Source organism: Heptranchias perlo, chromosome 9 (assembly GCF_035084215.1).
Source record: "Heptranchias perlo isolate sHepPer1 chromosome 9, sHepPer1.hap1, whole genome shotgun sequence".
NCBI lineage: Eukaryota > Metazoa > Chordata > Chondrichthyes > Hexanchiformes > Hexanchidae > Heptranchias > Heptranchias perlo.
Window position 1 is genome coordinate 17,597,358 of NC_090333.1, and position 23,330 is coordinate 17,620,687.

Here is a 23,330-nt window from a genome sequence, read left to right on the forward strand (position 1 = left end):
TTTCTGGCAACTTTACATGACTCGTCTTTGGCTCTAATACTATCCTTAATTTATTTTGTTAGCCACGGTTGGGCTGCTTTTCCTTTAAATCGTGTCATGCGGGTGCGCGGTACGCCCGCCGCGCAGCTTGAGGACGCGAAACCTGGAAGTTGAATTAAGCGGCTTCAATTGAGTCGCGATTGCTCGCGAACACGCACGAAAACTTTTTCTGGGCTTCCCACCAGCTTATCGACCCCCCCGCCAACCCCTGCTGAGATCCCGCCTCAGTGTTAAAATTTAGGCCAATGAGTTAAGGCAGAAATTGAAGGATTTCGTTGTTTTGATTATAAAGGAATACTTTTGAAGTTAGTAACAAAGATTACGAAGGCACACTTAATTGACAAAGATAAATTAAATCATTACAGCAATTTATCCGAAGTAATTTTGAAACGAATCTTTGTATTCATATAAATGTCACTTTATAGTGAAAGATTGGAAAACAAAAATCAATTTATTTGCAGTCATAAAGAAATGCATATTTTAAAATATAGAACAATGTCTAAAATTCTCATTCCTTCTTTGGTCTCAACGTTCCCTATTATTTCGACATTGGGAAACCCAGGTAAGTAATGAGAAACAATATTATCCCTTTAAAATCATGAAAATTTTATTTATTGTGATCATGTTATAATTTAAAGTTAAAAGAGAAGCACTGATAGTGTTTATACAAGCATTCTCATTAGTGAAGTGAAAAAGCTAGTGTTAACAACTGCCAAGCAGAGCTAACATACATTTAACAAGGATATTTTCTGAGGAGATTTTCTTACCTCTGCATAATAGAGTTTCTTGATAGTGTTTTTGCATTTCCTTGAACGGTATAAACTAGGGTAACCAGCACATGACTATGTTGAAATCCCCAATTTTTTTAAGTGGGCGGTTGATACAATGATAGAAATGCAACTCAATGCATTCCCAGTTAACATTAAAAGATATTTATATTAAAGCTTAACTACATTTTTCTGTCAGAACAAAGTAACACATAAAATTAGATATTGCTGTAACACATACCACAGGTACATCACTATTTGTTATCAAGCACCTCAAATGAAAACACAAATAAAATTTAAAAAAAGGACAAAATCATGTAAAAGTCTATAAACAGCAATCTTAGCATTTGATTTTTTTTTGTACTTATAAAAGTATTTTTCTTAAAGGTACAGATTTTTGTGCTGGGATCCTAAGCAAGCCCATGATACACTATACTGTGGAGCTGCTTTCTTAACATGTTACAATTGCACATATTTTTGTAGTCTGGTGCCCAATTAAGACCGTCAACTGACAAATTCCTGACCAAAATGTGCCTTGAAGGCACCAACTTGTTTAATTAATCCTCTGTTAAGACCGTCATGGTACATTTATGTCATAAACAAGTAAAATTTGTTCTCTTTAGCATAAAATATGATTAATATTGCACAAGATGATGCATCTTTTTCATAAGCAACCAATGTCCCAGGGGCTAACAATTCCATTGACTGAAGTATCAAGCAAAGGGGAAAAAAAAATCTCCCATTCTAAATAAATTAGGAAGTGTGTATTTCAAGTTTAAAAAGACAAAGAAGGAGATACTGTATATAATACTGTCAACATTTTATCTCCTGTCCATTTCATGAGCCCTCTCCCATATTAGCATGTGGCAACAACAATTATACTGGAAAGGTTTGGCAAAGGTTAAGGCAGACAAAAGAACAGGTAAAATGACCTCCCTCCCCAACCACCCCCCCAAAAAAAAATCCAGTATGAAATACATCATCTCTACCATCTCAATGGCAGACCCCCATGTAGTTCCTCACTTCAGACCCTTTATTTTAATCAGCAGGCAAGACTAAAAGCTGCATTCAAGTCTGAATGACTGGAGCCCACCTGGTCTTTGATATGAACCAGAAAGCCTCATGTTGTTCACAGTGATGGTCACACGGTAGTGGAGAAAGATTCTGTCTGTTTCTGACTCGCTGTGCAGACCTTCTGGTTACTAATCTGGCTATAGTGACCAGGATTCATTGTTCCATCCTCATTATCACTGTCTGTACTGTCTTCACTGTCTTTATCATTAGTTTCCATTTGTGCATTTCTGCTGAGGCGGTGAAAATGGTGAGGAACCTGCCGGAGATTACGAACCCTCATAGAATCAGTTATTAGATCTTCATCAGAGGAGTGGAATGAATCATCATCTACTAAATGGTTCACAATATGGATCCTATCAAAAGTGTGTGGGCCTGAGAAGCCCCTCTGTCCTGTTAGGTATCTGACCTGTTGAAAGAGGAGATGATTATTGTTCTCAACAACAACAAAAACAACTTGTATTTATATAGTGCCTTTAACATAGTAAAACGTCCCAAGGCGCTTCACAGAAGCAATTTTCAAACAAAATTTGACACCGAGCCACATAAGGAGATATTACGACAGGTGACCAAAAGCTTGGTCAAAGAGGTAGGTTTTAAGGAATGTCTTAAAGGAGGAGAGAGAGGTAGAGAGGCAGAGAGGTTTAGGGAGGGAATTCCGCAGCTTAGGGCCTAGGCTGCTGAAGGCACATCCACCAATGGGGATGCGCAAGAGGCAAGAATTGGAGGAGTGCAGAGATCTCGGAGGGTTGTAGGGCTGGAGGAGGTTACAGAGATAGGGAGGGGCGAGGCCATGGAGGGATTTGAGAACAAGGACGAAAATTTTAAAATCGAGGCGTTCCCGGACCGGGAGCCAATGTAGGTCAGCAGGCACAGGGGTGATGGGTGAACAGGACTTGGCGCCAGTTAGGATACGGGCAGCAGAGTTTTCAATGAGCTCAAGTTTATGGAGGGTGGAAAATGGGAGGCCAGCTAGGAGAGCATTGGAATAGTCAAGTCTAGAGGTGACAAAGGCATGGATAAGGGTTTCAGCAGCAGATGAGCTGAGGCAGGGTTGGAGATGGGCGATGTTACGGAGACGGAAGTAGGCGGTTTTGGTGATGGAGTGGATATATGGTTGAACGCTCATCTCTGGGTCAACAGGATGCCAAGGTTGCGAACGGTCTGGTTCAGCCTCAGATAGTGGCTAGAGGGGGGGATGGAGTCAGTGGCTAGGGAACGGAGTTTGTGGCGGGGACTGCAGACAATGGCTTCGGTCTTCCCAATATTTAGTGCCACAATATTGAATATTTATCATTTGTAATATTTTCTTAAACATCTGTAACAGGTCTACAATTTATTCTAATGGGTGAACAATATTAAAAAATATATTTCTGCCCACAGTAATTTTCCTCAGACATTCACAAGTTTTCCTGTACACGCCAATATCCAATTTGTAAGATCAGATTTCAATTGATCGGGGTACTTACCAAGTAATGCAGCTATTGATCAAGTTATTTGCTTGTTTCAGTTAAATGCAAATAAACCATACCTTGAATTCAATTAACTGACCAAGTTGGCTTAAACAGGCCTTCATCATCCAGTACCCATTCCCCTTTGTTTGGTGATGGACACATATGCACATAATATAACTGATGGAGAAGTTGCTTTGACCCTCAGAGTAACATCAACCTTTCTAAATAAAAGCAAAAGCCACCTGTATACTATTGCCCACATTAATAGAGATGAAAGTAAAATCACTGAACCAACTAAATCCCATAAAAAGAGTACAGCAAGTACACAGATTACACTTCAGGAGTACCTCCTTCATCAGAACTGTTTTGACAAAGGGTCAACACCTTAAACATTAACTTGTCTTTTTTCTTTTCACATCATCACAGACCTATTGTGTATTTTTACCATTTTCTGATTCCTCCTCCTCCCCCCGCCCCCACCAGAGTTCCAGTTTTTGATTTTCTCTCAACTAAATCCCTAATTTGCTTTTGAAACTATTATTTTTCATAAATCAACAACTCAGGACTTGCAACATAAAGAATATTGAATGGCCCAAAGCAAGACAATAACAAAATGACTGCTGGTCAAGGCGAAAAAAAGGTATAAAGCTATACGAGGAAATTTCAGGATAAATTCACACAAAATGTAACTCGCTTGTTAGGTATGTAGAAGTGATTTAATTTTTTACAAAATTACAAAACGTGGGTATCTTAATTCTACAGGAAAGATATTAGAAGGGGAAACAGTTATTTTTAGTAAAGGGCAGGAAATCCCAATTTAATGGGGTGATTGATTGGGATTTAAAAAATAATGCATCTATAGCTATTAGTCTACCTCATTAGCACAAGGAATGCAAGGAAGCTCATAACTCTCCCCAGATAGCAAAAGGAATAAAAACATGGAAGTGATGTTAGCTATTTTAGAGAAATTTTTTTTCGCTCTTTAGTCTATACAAAAGTATTATATGTTACAATATTAGAAGATTACTCAAGTACCCAGTTATTTTTTCAAAAAATGTTTATTCCATAGAGGGTTAAGTATACAAGACAACCATTTTGAATCTGCATAAATAAATTAAAATAGTGTGATGAGAATGATTACATTGTTGTAAGTGGAAGTTTCACTCATACAAATAAAAGTGGTATGAATTGCACCAGTTAGAATGGACTGGGGACATACACAATTACTTACCTGAAGGAGACTGCCCCAGTCAGTTATGCATGTGGTGGAAGGAGGGAGTAAAAAGACAGTAATTTAGAAGAGATAACACTATCCACACCACAGCATTAAAGATTCAATATGGATGAATTTGAAGCTCTTGACAAGAGCAAAGCCTAATATACCAGGTGCATCTACAGCTATGTGCACAGGTTTTCTTCAAGTTTCTCCCCTCCCTGCCTGAAGATGTTGAAATCTTGCTGGAGAATGATTCAGTGGGCACCGGGAGTTGGGGGGGGGGTGCGGGTGATGGTGCTTCTGTACCTTGACCAATTGGCTATTATTGAAATGGGTTCATCAGGAGGCTTTTCAACTTTGGGACACATCACAACCGAGCACGATCCTGGCTTTACACATGCACATCCAGCAAGAGTCGCTGGATAGTGATTAGGAATGTGAAGCTTGCTTGCAGCATCAGTCAATGGGTAACAATCAGAAGTGGGACCTCTTCCCAATTTTCCTCTCCCTAGCCCAGAGGCAATGAGGCCAATTATCTCAGCATAGATTAGGAATCAAACCCTAGACCTTCCTGGTCCATATAGCTCGGTTACACGCTGGATAAAATCATAGCCATCGCAGGAGTCCCTTTGCATTTTTCCCCCCTTTGTAGCGACATAAACAATATTAAACCCATTTCACACAAACAGAATTTAGATTGGTACTTTTTGCTGCTCCAATTTGCTCCCCTGCCCCCTCCTTTTCTGAAAGTGGTGACACACGCTGGATTATCCTTTTATGGGCAGCAGTGGCCCTTCAGGAACTCATCTCAGAGACCATTCTTCATCCGTGGGCCTATACAGAGAGTGTCGACATGACATTCACTCATCGAGGCCATCACAGCTGAAACTGATCCTGCTCTCATCCAAAGTCCACAGATGTGCACTTCCAGCAGTGATCACAGGAGCAGTTAGCACCACCAAATTGCTCTCACTGGCTAAGGGAATGTTATCCTGCGTGATTTAAAAAGGAAAAAAAAAATGTTGAAGCATAGTAGCTGCACAGCATCCCGATACATATTCATTTCTCTTATAGGCAATGTGATATTACTTGTCAAAATGTTTTCCAAATTTGCGTCTACAAGAAACAACTTAGTCATTTCCCCCACGATACAGCACTAGGCACCATCGTTAGTGTAGAGAGGAATACTTTGATAAAAAAAATTTTTTTTTTTTTAAGGCTATAGGAGGTACCTCATTATTTTAGTTACCAGTATCAAAATGGTACTTTGTATAGATTGACACGGGGTAGACTGTTCCAAGTTGTAATTCAGGCTCCTGCATCATTCTCTGGCTAAGGAAAAAGAAGCATGTTTGCTTGCACATATAAGCAGAATTAAAACTTAATGTTAGCACAAAGCGAACATTTCTGTTTAAAAAATAAAAAATGAGGTTTAAATAGTTCCCGATGGTCCAGTTGATTCCTGGAAACATAGACTTTGACTCCCACTAGCTGCAATTATATTGTCGCAGTCTTGAAGCTGAAGTGGTATGATACTACTTCACTGATGTGGTCTTACACCTTTCCTCTGACTATGCCAAATTATAGTATACAGTTACATCAAGCTGGAACTGTTTTTCAGTAATACAAACTATGTATTTAAAATGTTTTAAATTGGGTAAAAAAACAATTCAAACTGGGCAAACTCCCCAAAATTAACAGAAAAGTCCTAGAGAGTATAGATGTGTCTATGGGAGGTGACTATGGGTATATTTGAAACTGAGTGTAAGTCAGCAATTACAAAATATCTATGTGGAAGTAGAGAGATACTGTAGAAAGGAGTTGTGTAGTTGAGGGGAGTAATATTAACTTTATGCATATTCAGGATAGAGGGGCAGAGTAATTTCTTAGATAGTATGAATGAGAAGCAGAGGTGCAGTTGTTTTTGGACAGGATTTTAATAAAGTTGTGATATTACACGGCAGAAATAGCATCCAAGAAAAGGGAACTTATTTTAACGATCCATAATTTGCATAGTTATAGGATGGACTCCAGTTACTAGTTGCAGAATTGAGAAATTTGGAATGTGAATGGGCAAAAAAGTCACGAGCAGAAGTCATGGCCAACATGTCATGAATATGCACCGGACCATGAACACTTGAGCAAATTTCTCTTAATTAAAGTCCTTTAAAAGAAAGATCAATCTTTTTGAACACAATTGTGGAGTACTTTTCAGGTTTTTTTTGCAATTTTATTTTATACAAGAACTTTATACTCCATTAGGACATATTTTCATGGAGAGTATGTACTATAGTACACATTTCACAATACTTACCAGTAAATGCAATGATGGGCATACATAGTTATAGAGTTCTTTACATTTGGGTAAGGATTACAGCAGCAACCTTGCCAGCATGGCGTATTGTAGGGCCTGTCTTCTCCGCATGTAGCCCTGGAGCTGGTCTGGTTGTGGCAGCTTGGGGTAGTTGAAAGGCTAGCCTGCAGAAAGGGACCCCATATCTCTGGGTGTTTCTCCAGCTTTATATGCAGACCTGTAAATTACTTGCTCTATTAGATGGCCTGCATGTGCTTAGATCATGTTTGTTGTAAGGGGCATTAAGATTGCACCACTACAAGGAGATGGATTATCTTACTCCCAAGAGTGAGATCTGTGCACTTGTGAATAGTGTGGGTTCCTTGCCCTAGTAGTAGTAGGCCAAGTATGCATGGGCTTTGGTCCAGGGGAATAGTTAGCCTGCCATCATTTCAATAGCCTCCAGCATTGGGAAAACTGGAGGATGGTTACAACCAGAATGTGTTCAGGAATGCGCCCATGTGGTCACAGTTTTACCAGCACTCATTGGCCCAGGTCAGGATGTATAAGACTTTGTATTTCTATGTCTTCAATTTCATCTGCTATAGTTTTGCCTGCTGGCAAATATTGTCCAGATCCTTCTTTAATTCCTTAGCTCTTCGTCAGACTATGCTACCCTCTCCAAGTTAGTATCATCTATGAGTTTGACCAAACAGTTTTGAATCCAGATCTTTTATGTAGATCAGCCATGATTCCTGAGGCACTTCACCCAGTGTATCTCCCGACCCAATATAATTACCCTAACTCGTACCCACTGCTTCCCCTCTTTAGGCTAATTCCTAATCCACCGTCAAGTTTTACCTAGATATCCACTAACTTAAGCTTGTGCAGTAGCCTTTTATGTAAACTTTATTGAAGGTTTTTTGGAAGTCTAGGTACACTATGTGATAGGGCTTTCCCATGTCAACTTGTGATGCCACTTCCTCAAAAATATCTAGGGCGTTGATCAGGCAGAATCTTTCCCTTCTGGTGGCTGTCACTTGCTAAGTTATTTTCATACATGAACTCCTCAACTTTGTTGCTAATGATCTATTCCGTTAGTTTGCCAGTTACTGATTTAAGAAGAATGTGTCTATAGTTACCTAGGTTTATTTTATTGCCTTTCTTGAGAACAAATTAGCTTGTTTCCAATCCAGTGGGATCTCCAATGATTCCCTCATGACAACTGTCAGTACTTCATAAATTTCAAGTCTCACCTCATTTAGGACCCTTGGGTACATAGCATCTGTCTCTAGAGATTTATTTGCTTTTGAACCCTTTAAGCCTGTCTAGGACATCAGTCAGTAAGTTTAGTAGAACCTCCTGTAGTAGCTGGCTTACTTCTCTCGTGAGTGCTTTCAGGAAGCACTCATTCAGTTTGTTAACTTTTTTTTGTTGATCTTCAGTTTTAACCGCATACCTCAATTCTTCTTTGACAACCCTCGCTTTACAATAATGGAAGAATATTTTACTGTTTTGTTTGGTTTCTACAGCTACGTTCATTCCTAGTTCCCTCTCTGCCCATCTGAGAGTCTTTTATACATTTTTTTTGCAGTTTCTTGTATTCCTTCTCGTGGTTCCCCTCACCTTTCTCCCTACAGACTTTCTCACTTATTTCTCTTTGCATTGTCTTATTAATCCGTTTAGGGTAATGTTTCTTTAATCTGCATTTACTTGTCCTTAGTATCTATTTATCCTGCATGCTGAGTAGAATGTCCTTATTAGGAGCTCTCCTGAGTACTAACCAATGCCCCACAGCCAATTTTTCCCCTTTATTACCTTGAAGTAGGCCCTTTCACAGTTGCAAAGCTGAGTACTGGTTTGTAGTATTGATTTATCCAAGTCAAGTCAAGTTTAATCATATTATAGTTGCTGTCATCCAGAGGTGCCACAACTTCCATTCCCAGTAAACTTGACATTACCAGGTTGAGATGCAAGTGAACTTCTATGGCACCCCAGTACAATGGATGAGAATGCAGCCATGTACTACTTTCACTAGTTCAGATTCTAGACTTTTTGAGCTTTTTCAGTTTATACTAAGCTGGTTAAAGTTCCCAATCCCCACAGTTAGTATTACCTTTCCGCTTGAACATACCTTCCTTACCACTTGATAGAATAATCTGTCCTCATATTTATTTAGATCTATGGAATTTCGATACATACAGTAAACTATCTCATTAGAACACCTATGCTACACCAGTAATCTATTTCCGTTACCTCCCAGGTGTTGCAGAGGTATAGAGTTGCTCCATATCCTTTCCTGTTCATTCTGTCCTCCTTGAGCAGTCTATACTCTTGTATGTTGTAATCATCTCCATCACTGGGAGTTACCATATATACACACATACACACACATACATTACATTGAGTCCACAGCACAGAAAGAGGCTATTCGACCCAACTGGTCTGTGCCGGCGTTTATGCTCCACGAGCCTCCTCCCTCCCTACTTCATCTACCCCTATCAGCATACCCTTCTATTCCTTTCTCCCTCATGTGCTTATACAGCTTTCCCATAAATGCATCTATGCTATTTGCCTCAACTACTCCTTGTGGTAGTGCGTTCTACATTCTTACCACTCTTTGCGTAAACAAGTTTCTCCTGAATTCTCTGTTGGATTTATTTGTGACAATCTTATGTTGATGACTGCTAGTTTTGGACTCCCCCATAAATGGAAACATTTTCTCTACATCTACCCTATCAAACCCTTTCATTATCTTAAAGATCTCTATCAGGTCACCCCTCAGCCTTCTCTTTTCATAGAATCATGGAAAGGTTACAGCACGGAAGGAGGCCATTCAGCCCATTGAGCCCGTGCCGGCTCTATGCAAGAGCAATCCAGCTAGTGCCACTCCCCTGCCCTATCCCCGTAGCCCTGCAATTTTTTTCCTTTCAAGTACTTATCCAGTTCCCTTTTGGAAAGCCTCAATTGAATCTGCCTCCACCACCCTCTTGGGCTGTGCATTCCAGATCCTAACCACTCGCTGCGAAAAAAAGCTTTTCCTCATGTCACCTTTGATTCTTTTGCCAATCACCATAAATCAATGTTCCCTGGTTTTTGACCCTTCTGCCAATGGGAACAGTTTCTCTCTATCTATTCTGTCGAGACCCTTCATGATTTTAAATACCTGTTTCAAATCTCCTCTCAACCTTCTCTGTTCCAAGGAGAACAACCCCAGCTTCTCCAGTCTATCCACGTAACTAAAGTCCCTCATCCCTGGAATCATTCTAGTAAATCTTTTCTGTACCTTTTCTAAGGCCTTCACATCTTTCCTAAAGTGCGGTGCCCAGAACTGGACACAATACTCCAGTTGTGGATGAACCAGTGTTTTATAAAGATTCATCATTACTTCCTTGCTTTTGTACTCTATGCCTCTATTTATAAAGCCCAGGATCCCATATGCTTTTTTAACCGCTTTCTCAACCTGCCCTGCCGCCTTGAATGATTTATACACATATACCCCCAGATCCCTCTGTTCCTCCACCCCTTTTAGAATTGTGCCCTCTAGTTTATATTGCGGTGTGACCAACTCGCTAAACGTGCTATCCCGCAGCTCCAGTTCCGAGATACGATCGGTCAGTAGCTGCAGGTGGACACACTTCCTGCACGCATGGTCGGCAGGGACACTGGTAGTGTCCATTACTTCCCACATCTTGCAGGAGGGGCATATCACGGGTGCGAGGTCTGCTGCCATGACTTGCCTTAGCTTAGTTACCCCTTTTAAATTACGTTGAAATTAGAAAATGTTAACTATACTAGGGACCTAGGTTCACTAAAAAAAAAGCCTATTATGCAGAACTTTATCAAATGCCTTTTGAAAGTCCATATACACCACATCAACCGCATTGCCCTCATCGACCCTCTCTGTTACCTCCTCGAAAAATTCTATCAAGTTGGTTAAACACGATTTGCCTTTAACAAATCCGTGCTGGCTTTCCTTAATCAATCCACACTTGTCCAAGTGACTGCTAATTCTATCCCGGATTATCGTTTCTAAAAGTTTCCCCGCCACCGAGGTTAAACTGACTGCCCTGTAGTTGCTGGGTTTTTCCTTACAACCTTTCTAGAGAAAAGAGCCCCAGCCTGTTTAGCCTTTCCTGCTAAGTATATTCTCTCAGTTCTGGTATCATCCTTGAATCTTTTTTGCACCTTCTCCAATGTCTCTATATTCTTTTCATAATATGGAGACCAGAACTGTGCACAGTACTCCAAGTGTACTCTAAACTGAGGTTCTATACAAGTTTAACATAACTTCTCTGCTTTTCAATTCTGCCCTCTAGAAATGAACCCCTGTGCTCGGTTTGCCTTTTTTTAATGGCCTTATTAACCTGCGTTGCTACTTAGTGATTTGTGTATCTGTATCCCGAGATCCCTTTGCTCCTCTATCCCATTTAGACTCTTATTATCCAAGCAGTATGTGGCCTCCTTATTCTTCCCACCAAATTGCAACACCTCACACCTATCTATATTGAAATTCATTTGCCAATTACACGCCCATTCTGCAAGTTCATTAATGTCTTCTTGCATTTTAACACATTCTTCCTTTGTATTAACTACACCCCCCCCAATTTTGAAATTGTACTTCCGATTCCTGAGTCCAAATCGTTGATGTAAATTGTGAACAACAGTGGTCCCAGCCGACCGATCCCTGTGGAACACCACTTCCCACCTTTTGCCAGCCTGAATGGCTACCATCAACCCCTACTCTCTGTTTTGTACCAGCTTGCAATCTCTTCTGCTACCTGTCGCTTGTCTCCATATGCTCTGACCTTAGTCATGAGTCTACAATGTGGTACCTTATTGAAGGCCTTTTGAAAATCCAAATATATTACATCTACTGCATTACCCTTGTCTACCCCTTCTGTTACTTCTTCCAAGAATTCAATAAGGTTGTTCAAGCATGACTTGCCTTTCTGAAATCTGTGCTGACTATTCTTTATTATATTTTCATTTTCTAGATGTTTTTCTATTACATTTATGAGTAAAGATTCTATTATCTTTCCTACCATCAAAGTTAAGCTAACAGGTCTATAGACTGGACTTGTTTGATCTCCCTTTTTAAATATAGGAATAACATTAGGAACATGAGTAGGCCATTCAGCCCCTCGTGCTTGCTCCGCCATTTGATAAGATCATGGCTGATCTGTGATCTAACTCCATATACCCGCCTTTGGCCCATATCCCTTAATACCTTTGGTTGCCAAAAAGCTATCTATCTCAGATTTAAATTTAGCAATTGAGCTAGTATCAACTGCCGTTTGCGGAAGAGAGTTCCAAACTTCTACCACCCTTTGTGTGTAGAAATGGCTGTCCGCTAGTCCTCTGGCACTATTCCTGTTTCTAATGAATTTTTAAATATATATGTTCCAGTGCCTCTGCTATCTCTTCCCTAACTTCTTTTAATATGCACGTATGCAAACCATCCAGACCTAGAATTTTATCCTGATTAGTTTATCAATTATCTCCCCCCTTTCTATCTTAAATGTCATTATACCTTTTTTGATCTCCTCTTCTAATGTCTTGTTAGTCCCCCTGGTAAATACTGAGGCAAAGTAATTATTCAATATTTCTGCCATTTCGCTGTCATTACCTGTGAGTTTATCTTGTGCATCCCTTAGTGGCTCTCTCTCTATCCTGATTTTTCTTGTTATTTATGTGTCTGTAGAATACTTTACTATTTCTTTTTATATTCCTTGATAATTTAATTTTGTAGTTCCTCTTTGCTTTCCTAATTTTTTTTTTTGATATCCTTCCTATCCTCTTCGTATTCCCTTTTGTTATCCTCTCCTTTGTTGTCCATGTACTTAAGAGCATGCCTTTTTTTTAGTTTCAATTTCACCCTTATCTCTTGATTCATCCATGGTGTTTCATTATTGGCTAGTCTGTTCTTGTTTTTTTATATAGTGGAATTTATTTCTCCTGAATTCTATTGATCATTATTTTAAATATTTCCCACTGCTGTTCTATCTCTGTCAATTTTTTTTTCCAGTTTATCTTCCCTATTTCCATTCTCCCTCAAAATTAGCTTTTTTCCAATCTATTACTTTGGTCTTTGTCTTACTTATGTCTTTCTCAATGTTATTTTAAACCTTATTATGTTATGATTGCTATTGCCTAGATGTTCCCCTACACTACTTCTCTTATCTGCTCTGGTTCATTTCCCATTACTAGATCCAGCAGTGATTCTTCTCTTGTTGGGCTTCTCACATACTGGGTAAGAAAGGAGTCCTGTACACACTGTAAAATCTTCTCTCTCCTTTCTCTACCTCTTCTTGCCAGTTTATTTGAGGGTAGTTGAAATCTCCCATAGAATATGCCTATTAACATGATCGATCGCTTTTTATCCTTTGTCTCAATCCACATGGATTCTGTTTCTATTTTAATTTTACAGATGTGCCTCCTTTCTATTGCCATTATGTTGTCTCTAATTAGTACAGCCACTCCAACCCCCTTCTTTCTTCCCTATCCTTTTTAAATACGTTACATCCTGCAATATTTAACTGCCAGTCCTGTTCTTTATTAAGCCATGTTTCAGTTATCCCTACTACATCTGGCTCCTCGCTAAGAATTATTGCCCCCCAGTTCCCCCGTTTTGTTTCAGAGCTGTGCACATTGCAGTACAAGCAATTCAATTGCTTTTAATAATTGTTCCCCTCACTTTATTTTTAACAGTCATTTTGTACTGATGTTCCATAACTGTATTTGTTCCCAGACCGTTTATGTTACCCTTGTTCCTTCCCTTGAGGTGATGTTTTTGTTCATCTTCTGTTTCTTTTATCTTCAGATTTATGTTACTTTCACCAGATCCTTCCCCACCCCCCCCCCCACCCACCCCCCTCCGTCTTACTAGTTTAAAGTCCTATCGACAGCCCTCTTTATCCTTTCTGCTAGGACAGTGGGCCCATTCTGGTTCAGGTGGAGCCCATCCCAGTGATACAGCTCCTTACTGTCCCAGTGCTCCAGAGATCACCACTTGTGAGGTCCTGTTTTCTTAATTTAGTTCCTAACTTCTGATATTCCCTTAGCAGGATCTCCTCCCTTTTCTTCCCTATGTCAATGGTCCCAACACGGACCACGACAACTGGATCCTCCCCCTCCCTTTCCAAGATCCTCTCCAGTTGCTCCATCATAAGGTCAGAAATGGGGATGTTCGCAGATGATTGCACAGTGTTCAGTTCCATTTGCAACCCCTCAGATAATGAAGCAGTCCGTGCCCGCATGCAGCAAGACCTGGACAACATCCAGGCTTGGGCTCATAAGTGGCAAGTAACATTCGCGCCAGACAAGTGCCAGGCAATGACCATCTCCAACAAGAGAGAGTCTAACCACCTCCCCTTGACATTCAACGGCATTACCATTGCCGAATCCCCCACCATCAACATCCTGGGGGTCACCATTGACCAGAAACTTAACTGGACCAGCCATATTAATACTGTGGCTACAAGAGCACATCAGAGACTGGGTATTCTGTGGCGAGTGACTCACCTCCTGACTCCCCAAAGTCTTTCCACCATCTACAAGGCACAAGTCAGGAGTGTGATGGAATACTCTCCACTTGCCTGGATGAGTGCAGCTCCAGCAACATTCAAGAAGCTCGACACCATCCAGGACAAAGCAGCCCACTTGATTGGCACCCCATCCACCACCCTAAACATTCACTCCCTTCACCACCGGCGCACAGTGGCTGCAGTGTGTACCATCCACAGGATGCACTGCAGCAACTCGCCAAGGCTTCTTCAACAGCACCTCCCAAACCCGCGACCTCTACCACCTAGAAGGTCAAGAGCACCAGGTACATGGGAACAACACCTGCATGTTGCCCTCCAAGTCACACACCATCCCGACTTGGAAATATATCGCCGTTCCTTCATCGTCGCTGGGTCAAAATCCTGGAACTCCCTTCCTAACAGCACTGTGGGAGAACCTTCACCACTGCAGCGGTTCAAGAAGGCAGCTCACCACCACCTTCTCAAGGGCAATAAATGCCAGCCTTGCCAGCGACGCCCACATCCCATGAACGAATAAAAAAAATCCTTTACCTTTGCACTAGGTAGGCAACATACCTGTCTGGATTCTCAGTTGCGACTGAAGAGGACCCTATTTATCCCCCTAATTAGCGATTCCCCATGACTACAACCTTTCTATTCTGCTCTGCCATCCCAGCGCCCAGCACCACCCCACCGCAGCCCCCACCCCCACCTTGGACTGCCTCCTGCCACAGTTAGCATTCTGGCTGTCCACCTCACAGGTAGCAAGTACACTGTACCTGTTGGATAGGGCCAGTGTCTGCGGGACTTCCTTCTCCATGCCCCTTGGTTCCTCTTACCCTGCTGACGAACAGCCACACTCTCTCCTTCCTGTACCTGTGCTTTCCTCTGAGGTGTGGCTGTGCTCTGGTGAAAACTAGCCAAAAATTCCTCCCCCTCCCTTGTGTCAGAGTGTCTCTAACTTGCATGCCAGGTCAAATACTCTGAGCTGGAGTGTCTCAAGCCAGAGACATTTACTGCAGATGTGGCAATCCGGGACAGTCTCACTGTCCAAACTCCCACATATCACAGTCCCGACACATAGCCCGCACTGCCATTTCTAGTTTTTATTTATTAGTATTAATTTAGTTTGAGATATAATATAATTACTTGAGATGTAGATTATATTTAGTAGATGAGTTTAGCTTGATTTCAGATTATTTTGCAGCGAATTAGTATTGTTTTTTGTTTATTAACTTCTTTATTTTATTGCAGCAGAACTTGCTCCTGAAACAAGAGAGGTCAACAGCGCTCTCCATTTTTATTGGTGAATCGAAGGAACATGCGCACTAAAACGCAGAAATCGTGAACTCGCTCCTATTGGTTCGTGGGCAATTTGACAGTTTCAAATTAACGGGCCATCGCACACTGCAATCAGAGAAATCAATGAAAATTCGCAAACTTGCTCATCTGCCCAGCTGGAAAGTAGCTAATTACGCCACCAAACAGGTATGCTTGAAAATACAGATTTAACTAAGTTTAAACTAAGTTTTAAAAGTCTTAATGACTGCCAAAAAACTAAAAATTAAATTTTAAAAATGTGGAGTCTCATATTTTAATAGCTTTTGGTCATTAAAAAAAATTTAAAATTAAAAATTTTTAAAAAATGTTTTACTTTTCCCTTCTGTCTCTTTAATTTAATTCAATTATTTCGTTGGCTTTTTATTAAATTTTTTTAAAAATTTACAATGACTTCCAGAATACTAACTTTAAATGAATGAAGTCTGCTTGCGGGCGTCACTTCTCTTCCTGACAGATTTTGTGGGCATGTCTTCTATTCTCTCAGACTGTTCCATGCGCATCGACTTACGCTGCTTAGAGGCTGAATTCATAGCGCACAAAATCAAGCAAGTCGACGCCACAAGCCCGGAGTAAATACATTCGTAAATTTAATTCGCAGGAGCTGCGGCAAGCATTGCCATGCTGCTCTGCGCAAGTTCTGGCCCATTATTTCCTTAACTCCTATTTATTATACCAGATTTTAATTTAATGAAATTCAGAACCCTTTAGTGTTAGTATCCTCTATTTAGTTAATTTTGATTTCATCCTCTTCGATCTGATTAATTAATTTACTATGTATTTGAGCTAAGTGTTTAAACACTTAGCTGTAATTAGTCACCTTTTCAGACTTGCCCTGCGTTTGTTTTACAGTACTCTGCTCAGCTGCTTCTCCTGCGCTTTGTACTCCACTTAGCCGCTTTTCCCGCATTTTGTGCTCCGCTCAGCCGCTTCTCCCATGCTTTATACCTTATTAAAAGGTTAAGCCTAGTCTTCACGGCATTCATTTTTAAAATTTGATCTTTGTTATAAATGTTCTTTCTTTGTAGTCTGTTTTGTTTATCCCGCCTCCCTGTTTTACTAGTTTAAATCCTCTCCACTGCCTATTTACTCTCCCTACAAGGCCACTAGTACCTATCTGTCTTGGGTGAAGCCCAACTGAACAACTTCCCCTTGCCCAGAATTCTCTACCCCAGAGGGCTGTGGATGTTCAGTCGTTGAGTATTTCAAGGCTGAGATCGATAGATTTTTGGACTCTAGGGGAATCAAGGGACATGGGGATCGGGCAGGAAATTGGAGTTAAGGTTGAAGATCAGCCATGATCTTATTGATTGGTGGAGCAGGCTCAAAGGGACATATGGTCTACTCCTGCTCCTATTTCTTATGTAGAACTCATCCTGTGTCTTAGGAATCTACTAGCCTCTATTCTAGATTATCTTTCCAGCCATGTATTGAGGTACCTAATCTTTTTCTGCCTGACTTGTCCAGTGTTCGACACCCCTGAAAAATTCTGAGGTTACCACCCTCGAGGTCTTTCACTTCAACCTAGAACATAATTCCTCAAATTTCCTCTGTAAGACCTCCATGCTACTCTTTCCCATATATTTGGTCCCTATATATTCCGGTACAGGTTTGAGGGGCTGAATGGCCTCCTTTTTGCTGTATGATTCTATGTGAACCGCAACTTTTGGCTAGTTTCCCCCACTTTTTTTTTAAAAAAAGAAGTGTTTTCACCCAATCCGTTAGTTCCCTTACCCTAGCCCCATTCAGAACTCCTGGTCACTGTTGCAAATCAGGCTGTCTATCCCCTAATTATGGAATTTACCATAACTAACTCTCAACAGTTCTTATAGATTGTCTCCTTCCCCGTGGGCAACTTCTTGCTCCATGGTGTGGCACTCCTATGTTTCTATCTTTATCCTCATCACAGGTGTCAGGAGCTGTATACAAGTTCAGATTAACACTGGTTTCTCCTGCTTCCCTGCAGGCAATCACTCACTTCCTCTCCTGTGCTTCAATATTATCTGTGGGTGACCACCTTCTGGAATGTATCCTTCAGAAACATTTCCTCCCTGCTCCTTCTGTGCTGTAACAATTCTGTGATTCCATGTTGTGGAGCACGGTCACTGGACTTCGAGCTCAAGCAACACAACCCTCTGACAAATCATGCAAATATGAAGTCATACCGCAAAATACAGCAGCATAAAGGATATTTGGATACTCTGTAGATCCAGGATAGCCCTTGTGTGCTGCAGAAATCGTAAGTCTAGCTCCTAATACCACCATTTTTATACTACCAATTTTTGTGCTACTCACAAGCACTAACTCTCAAACCATTTTTTTTTGTTTACCTGCCCTGATGTTATAGATTCAGGCCCACTCTTTCTTAGCACCAAACTCCTTTGCTTACTTTCTCCTGGCTTAAACTGGCATGCTTTTCAGTCAGCTTCTTGCAGCTAAAATACCCTCATGCTTGCACAAGTTATTTTTAAAAAAAAGTTACTCTCTGTCATGTTCTTAGTGGCCTCTCACTCCTGCACATTGTAAATATCATGTATTGTAATTTACTATTTTAATGTACTCTTTTAAATATTCTTATTTTAATATAAAACTACCTCATATAACCTCATCTTAAATGTACTATCTCTTACAATTTTTCAAAAGAGCAAGTAGCTCTTTTTTGGTGAGTGGAGGAGTGTGGTTGCAAAAAACAATCCAGTTGTGGATTTTTGGGCCTTTAGTGAAGATATAGGCCCTTAAGCTGTCATCACTTTCCATTCAGTGACTTCTGTATTTACTACAGATTGAATATGAAACTTGAGGTACAGCAATGTTAAAGAGAAACCCCCAGGAAGCAACCACACCTGATTATAATGAAACAAGGTAAATTAGATCAAAGTATTGCACTTTAATAAAGATTTACCTGATTGCAACAACTATAAAATGTTATTGCTTTATACAGTAGGATTTATAAAGAAATAATAGGAGAATTTCTTTCTGATAAGACAGTGGTGTCCAAACTGCGACCCCTGGAGCACCTAGAGCCCCCTCCCCCAAAGCCCTGACAATCCCTTGAAGTCTAAACAACTCACTCCAATTTACACTTCTGTTCCATTTTGCTGGATTGTTATGTTTGAATTTCATGGGCTTGGAAATATGCATAATAGCCTAATCTTCACTTTAAAGAGGGTGCAGGGAGCTGATGCCCTGAGCAAGATTTGGCCAACATCTTTTGATAGTGTACATCAGGAGTTGAGTACATGAAGCACCATGTGCTCTAAGAGAAAGCCAATCTGAGCAATGACAGCTCTAAATGCTACCTCAATGTTGGCCAATCTAGGTGGGAAAGATCTCGTCAGGTTGAATCTGCATCTATGCACTTCTTACGCATTTTGAGAGATTTGCAAAAACAGGAAGTGGGAAGAGACGTGCGACAGGACACAACTGAGTGCTTCATACATTAAACCCCAAGTCCAGGCCTCAGTTGTCCTTTCTTTAAATCAGATTCTCTAATTCTTGAAATTACCTTTTCTTCTATCTTCTCTGATACCAATTGCTGGACATAAAATGAAAAATTACGGCTAGTAAGAAAACACTTAATGCACCAGTGGCAGGGAAAGTTTTCTTGTAGCTGTTTCAGGTTTTGAAGTCTGTATATAATGCTGAAACACACTTGGCATAAAACCAACTTTGCTGAAATTTGCAGAAAAACAGAACTGAATATTTGTTGGAAAACAAACTTGTGCCTACTGACTGAAAATAGATGTAGCACTAGTGACAAGCCACTCAAAGTTATGGGTGCAACAGAAACTCATGAGTAATGCATATAATTGAAAAATAACTGAATATCCAACATGGGCACTATATAAGTTACAGAAAAGGCAATGTGCTAAGACAGGGCGACGTCCAAAGGGGTAGGAACATCTTTGCTAAGGATACAGCCTGGGCAAAGTAGAGAGAAGAAAGGGAGATACTTAAGGTTGTGTCACTCTGGATGATTTCTAATTCTTGAAGTCCATTTTGTGCTAAAAGCCTTATTACAAAATTTTAAGTAGACCCTGGATTTTATAACTAGCTGAAAGACATGGAGCTTCTTTGCATTACTTGGTTAGAATACATTTTATATACTTTATTATACAGAGAACAGATAGGTTGAAGGGCAATGTCATAAAATTGAGGGTTTTAAAAGGATGTTAAATGACATCCAAGTTTAGATAAATATTTCAGTCGTGAACATATTTCCAATCCTTTTTACAATTCTTTATTTTTTTTAATGAGGGAGCATTCCCAATTGAATTCTTATCTTCCATAACTACTGCCTTTATGCTGCTGTATTTTGCGGTATGACTTCATATCATAACAGGAAGAATTCTTTTTGTTAAAACAGACCTAGATTGGGATTAGAACATCAACTGACAGGAAGTGCTTTTTTTTTTAAACTGAAAAATGGACTTTTGCTGGATTGTAATGCTTCTGTGTAAATGACAGCAATAAGAAGCACATATTTCAATGGATATTTACCATTTCTGATCAGTGAAACTTAAAACTGAATTTTAGCACTAGATGTTAATCCTCAGTTAATAGGAAATGCGAGATCCTTCTGCTGAACCAAATTATCAACTGCCCTATGAAGAATATTAATATTTTTCAATATAAGCTGCAGAAGGTGAAAAAAATCTGCTTAAGTGTAAACGTGACAAAGATTAGCACTAGCAAAGAACCTGAAACCAGAAGGTTTCCAGTGAATCAGAACAGGAAACCAGAATAAAGCTAACTCTGGTAGGTCATGACTTCTCAATTACTGTAAAATAGAAAACCATGATTTGAATCCAATGGCTCTCTGTGCTGAGTCTAGCATCACATAAAAGGTTAAATGATTGAAACTAGAGCTGAAGAAGCACACAGAAACTTAACCACAAGTTCTTTCTTTGACATTAACCTGTGTATGACCTTGATTTGCAGTCAAATGTATTGAAATTTGAATAGGAATAAGTTTTTTTTTAAAAATGGTAACTTTTCTTATTAATTTGGGCTACCCTAAAATTAATGAATAGTTCTGCCAGCCATTGACTGAAAACAAAACCAGAGGGAATAAAGGCCTGCATCTTTATATTAGAAATTTAAAACTTGCTTCCATATATTTGGAAAGCACAAAAACATGCAGGAAGTTGTATTGAGTACAAAAGATTTGACAATACCTAAGATTCAGTTAAAGTTATGTGAAAAAGTTTAACATTCTGATGTACTTTTTTGGTATTCGACTATATTAAAACTATTTAATACATGCCTAGATTTTATTTGATTTGTGTTAGATATCAGTAGTAGGAGATTAATTTTTGTTCATGCAGTTATTGAAACCTGGCTTTTCACGTATTACTCTTCCCAGACCCACATTATGTACCAGATTACATCATAAATGTCAAAGCTGCAAAAAAAATCCTAAATCTCATTCAGGCTTTTTTTTTAAAAAATAAAAAATTTCATAGCATTTATTGAAAATTACTAATGTGGTTTTGTCATTTTTATTGGTTTTCTTTGAAAATGTGTTTTCACCCAGGATGGGTGGGGCCGTGGGGCCCTCCATACTGTGCAAAAGTCCACACCAATGTCAAAGTCACAGACGGCCATTAATTAAGTTTAGAATAAAAAGAGTATTTTCAAACTTTTTGTAATATTTAGTCATTTTGGATTCACATACATAGGGATACCTTTGAGATGCATAGCTTTCAATTATGAATTGGTTTTCAAACAACTGAGCGCAAGAATTGCTGCACCATTGTGTTTCACTCTGCAGTACTGCATTCAGTATTGGGCACCACGCCTCAGGAAAGATATACTGGCCTTAGAGGAGATGCAGCTCAGATTCACGAGAATGATACCAAGGCATCACGGGTTAACTTATAAGGACAGGTTGCATAAATTTGGTTTATCTTCCCTTGAGTTTAGAAGAATGAGGAGTGATCTAATCGAGGCGTTTAAAATGATAAAGGGATTGGATAGGGTAGCTACAGAGAAGCTATTTCCTCCAGTGAGGGAATCCAGAACGAGGGCCACAATCTTAAAATTAGAGCTAGGCCAGTTAGGGAGTGAAATCAGGAAACACTTTTTCACACAAAGGGTAGTGAAAATCTGGAACTCTCCCACAAAAGGCTGTGGCTGCTGAGTCAACTTAAATTTTCAAGACTGAGATCAATAGATTTTTGTTAGGTAAGACTATCAAGGGGCATGGAGAAAAGGCGAGTAAATGATGTTGAGGTACAGATCAGCCATGATCTTAGAGAATGGCGGAACAGGCTCGAAGGGGCTGAATTGCCAACTCCTGTACTCCTCAGTCAAAACCATCTAATACTCCATGATCATTCTGCAGGGCAAGATCAATTCCTTGTTTTATTTTTCTATGACCGATTGCCTCTTTCACCGTACTTCCCCGCCTCCAACCTCAGCCCCATCTCAAACACTAAATGGGAGGAGCTCATGAACTTCTTTGTCTCCAAGATCAAAAGCATCCATGGAGCTGCCTCTTCCTCCCCTTCCTTCTGCCTAGCACCCCTACCTCTTGCCAGTTCCCCAACCTCACTAGCCTTGAACACCGACTCTCTTATAGTCTCTCCCTCATCTGCCCCTTGCCCTCTCAAAAGGTTATCTCATCCATGAGAACCAGCTCCTGACCATTCAATTCCCTTTCCTGATACCCAGTCATGCTCAATGGTTCCCTTTCCTCTTTCCTTCAAAATGCCACTCCTAAAAAAAAATCCACCCTCAACCGATCTGCCCCCTCTAAATGCTGTTGTATCTCCAACCTTCCTTTTCTTTCGAAGATCCTTGAACTGTCATTGCTTCTAGCTCAGTGCTTTTCAAGTCCTTCCAGACTCACTTCCAACATTCTCATAGGACCACAAGTGTCCTAATTAAAATCTTGAATGGCATCCACTGTGACTGATAGTGGTGTTTCATCTCTCCTCGTCCCCCTTGATCTCTTTGAGGTGTTGAATAGGATCGACATTGCCATTTACCTCAACACCTGTCTTCTGTCAGCTAGCTCCAAAGAACTGCCTTTGCATGGTTCCATTACCACCTACCCAAACACAGCCACTGCACCTCCAGCAATGGCTTCTCTTTTTTCCCCTGCAGCATTATTTCTGGGGTCCCCAAAGTTCTATCCTAGGGCCCCTCCTCTTCCTTATCTACATCCTGCCTGTCAGCGACACCAGACCAATTTTCACGCACATACTAATGATATCCAGCTCCTCGTCTCCACCACCTCTCTCAACCCCCTCGGCGGCCTCTATACCATCAGACTGCCCGCCTGACATCAAGTATTGGATAAATCACAACTTCCCCCAGCTCAACATCAGGAAAATGTAAGCCACTGCCTTAGACCCTGCCACAAATTCTGCTCCTTTGCCACTATTGCCTGCCACTGATAAACCCAGCAACTATAGACCAGTCAGTTTAACTTCAGTGGTGGGGAAACTTTTGGAAATGATAATCTGGGTCAGAATTAACAGTCACTTGGACGAATGTGGATTGATTAGGGAAAGCCAGCACGGATCTGTTAAAGAAAAATCATGTTCAACTAATCTGATAGAGTTTTTTGATGAGGTAACAGAGAGGGTAGATGAGGGCAATGCAGTTGATGTAGTGCAA

At 40.3% G+C, this 23,330-nt stretch overlaps 1 protein-coding gene across 5 annotated transcripts in view; it reads right to left on the minus strand.

Moving 5' to 3' along the window:
• Window positions 1-628: 628 nt before the first annotated feature.
• Window positions 629-23,330, minus strand: part of evi5a (ecotropic viral integration site 5a) — a 226,958-nt gene continuing 204,256 nt past the window's right edge. For all 5 annotated transcript variants that reach the window (XM_067989928.1, XM_067989927.1, XM_067989925.1 and 2 more), the window contains one exon: window positions 629-2,286. In XM_067989928.1, the coding sequence (XP_067846029.1) occupies window positions 1,948-2,286 (339 nt within the window). In that variant the 3' untranslated portion in view covers window positions 629-1,947. The remainder of the gene's footprint in view (window positions 2,287-23,330) is intronic.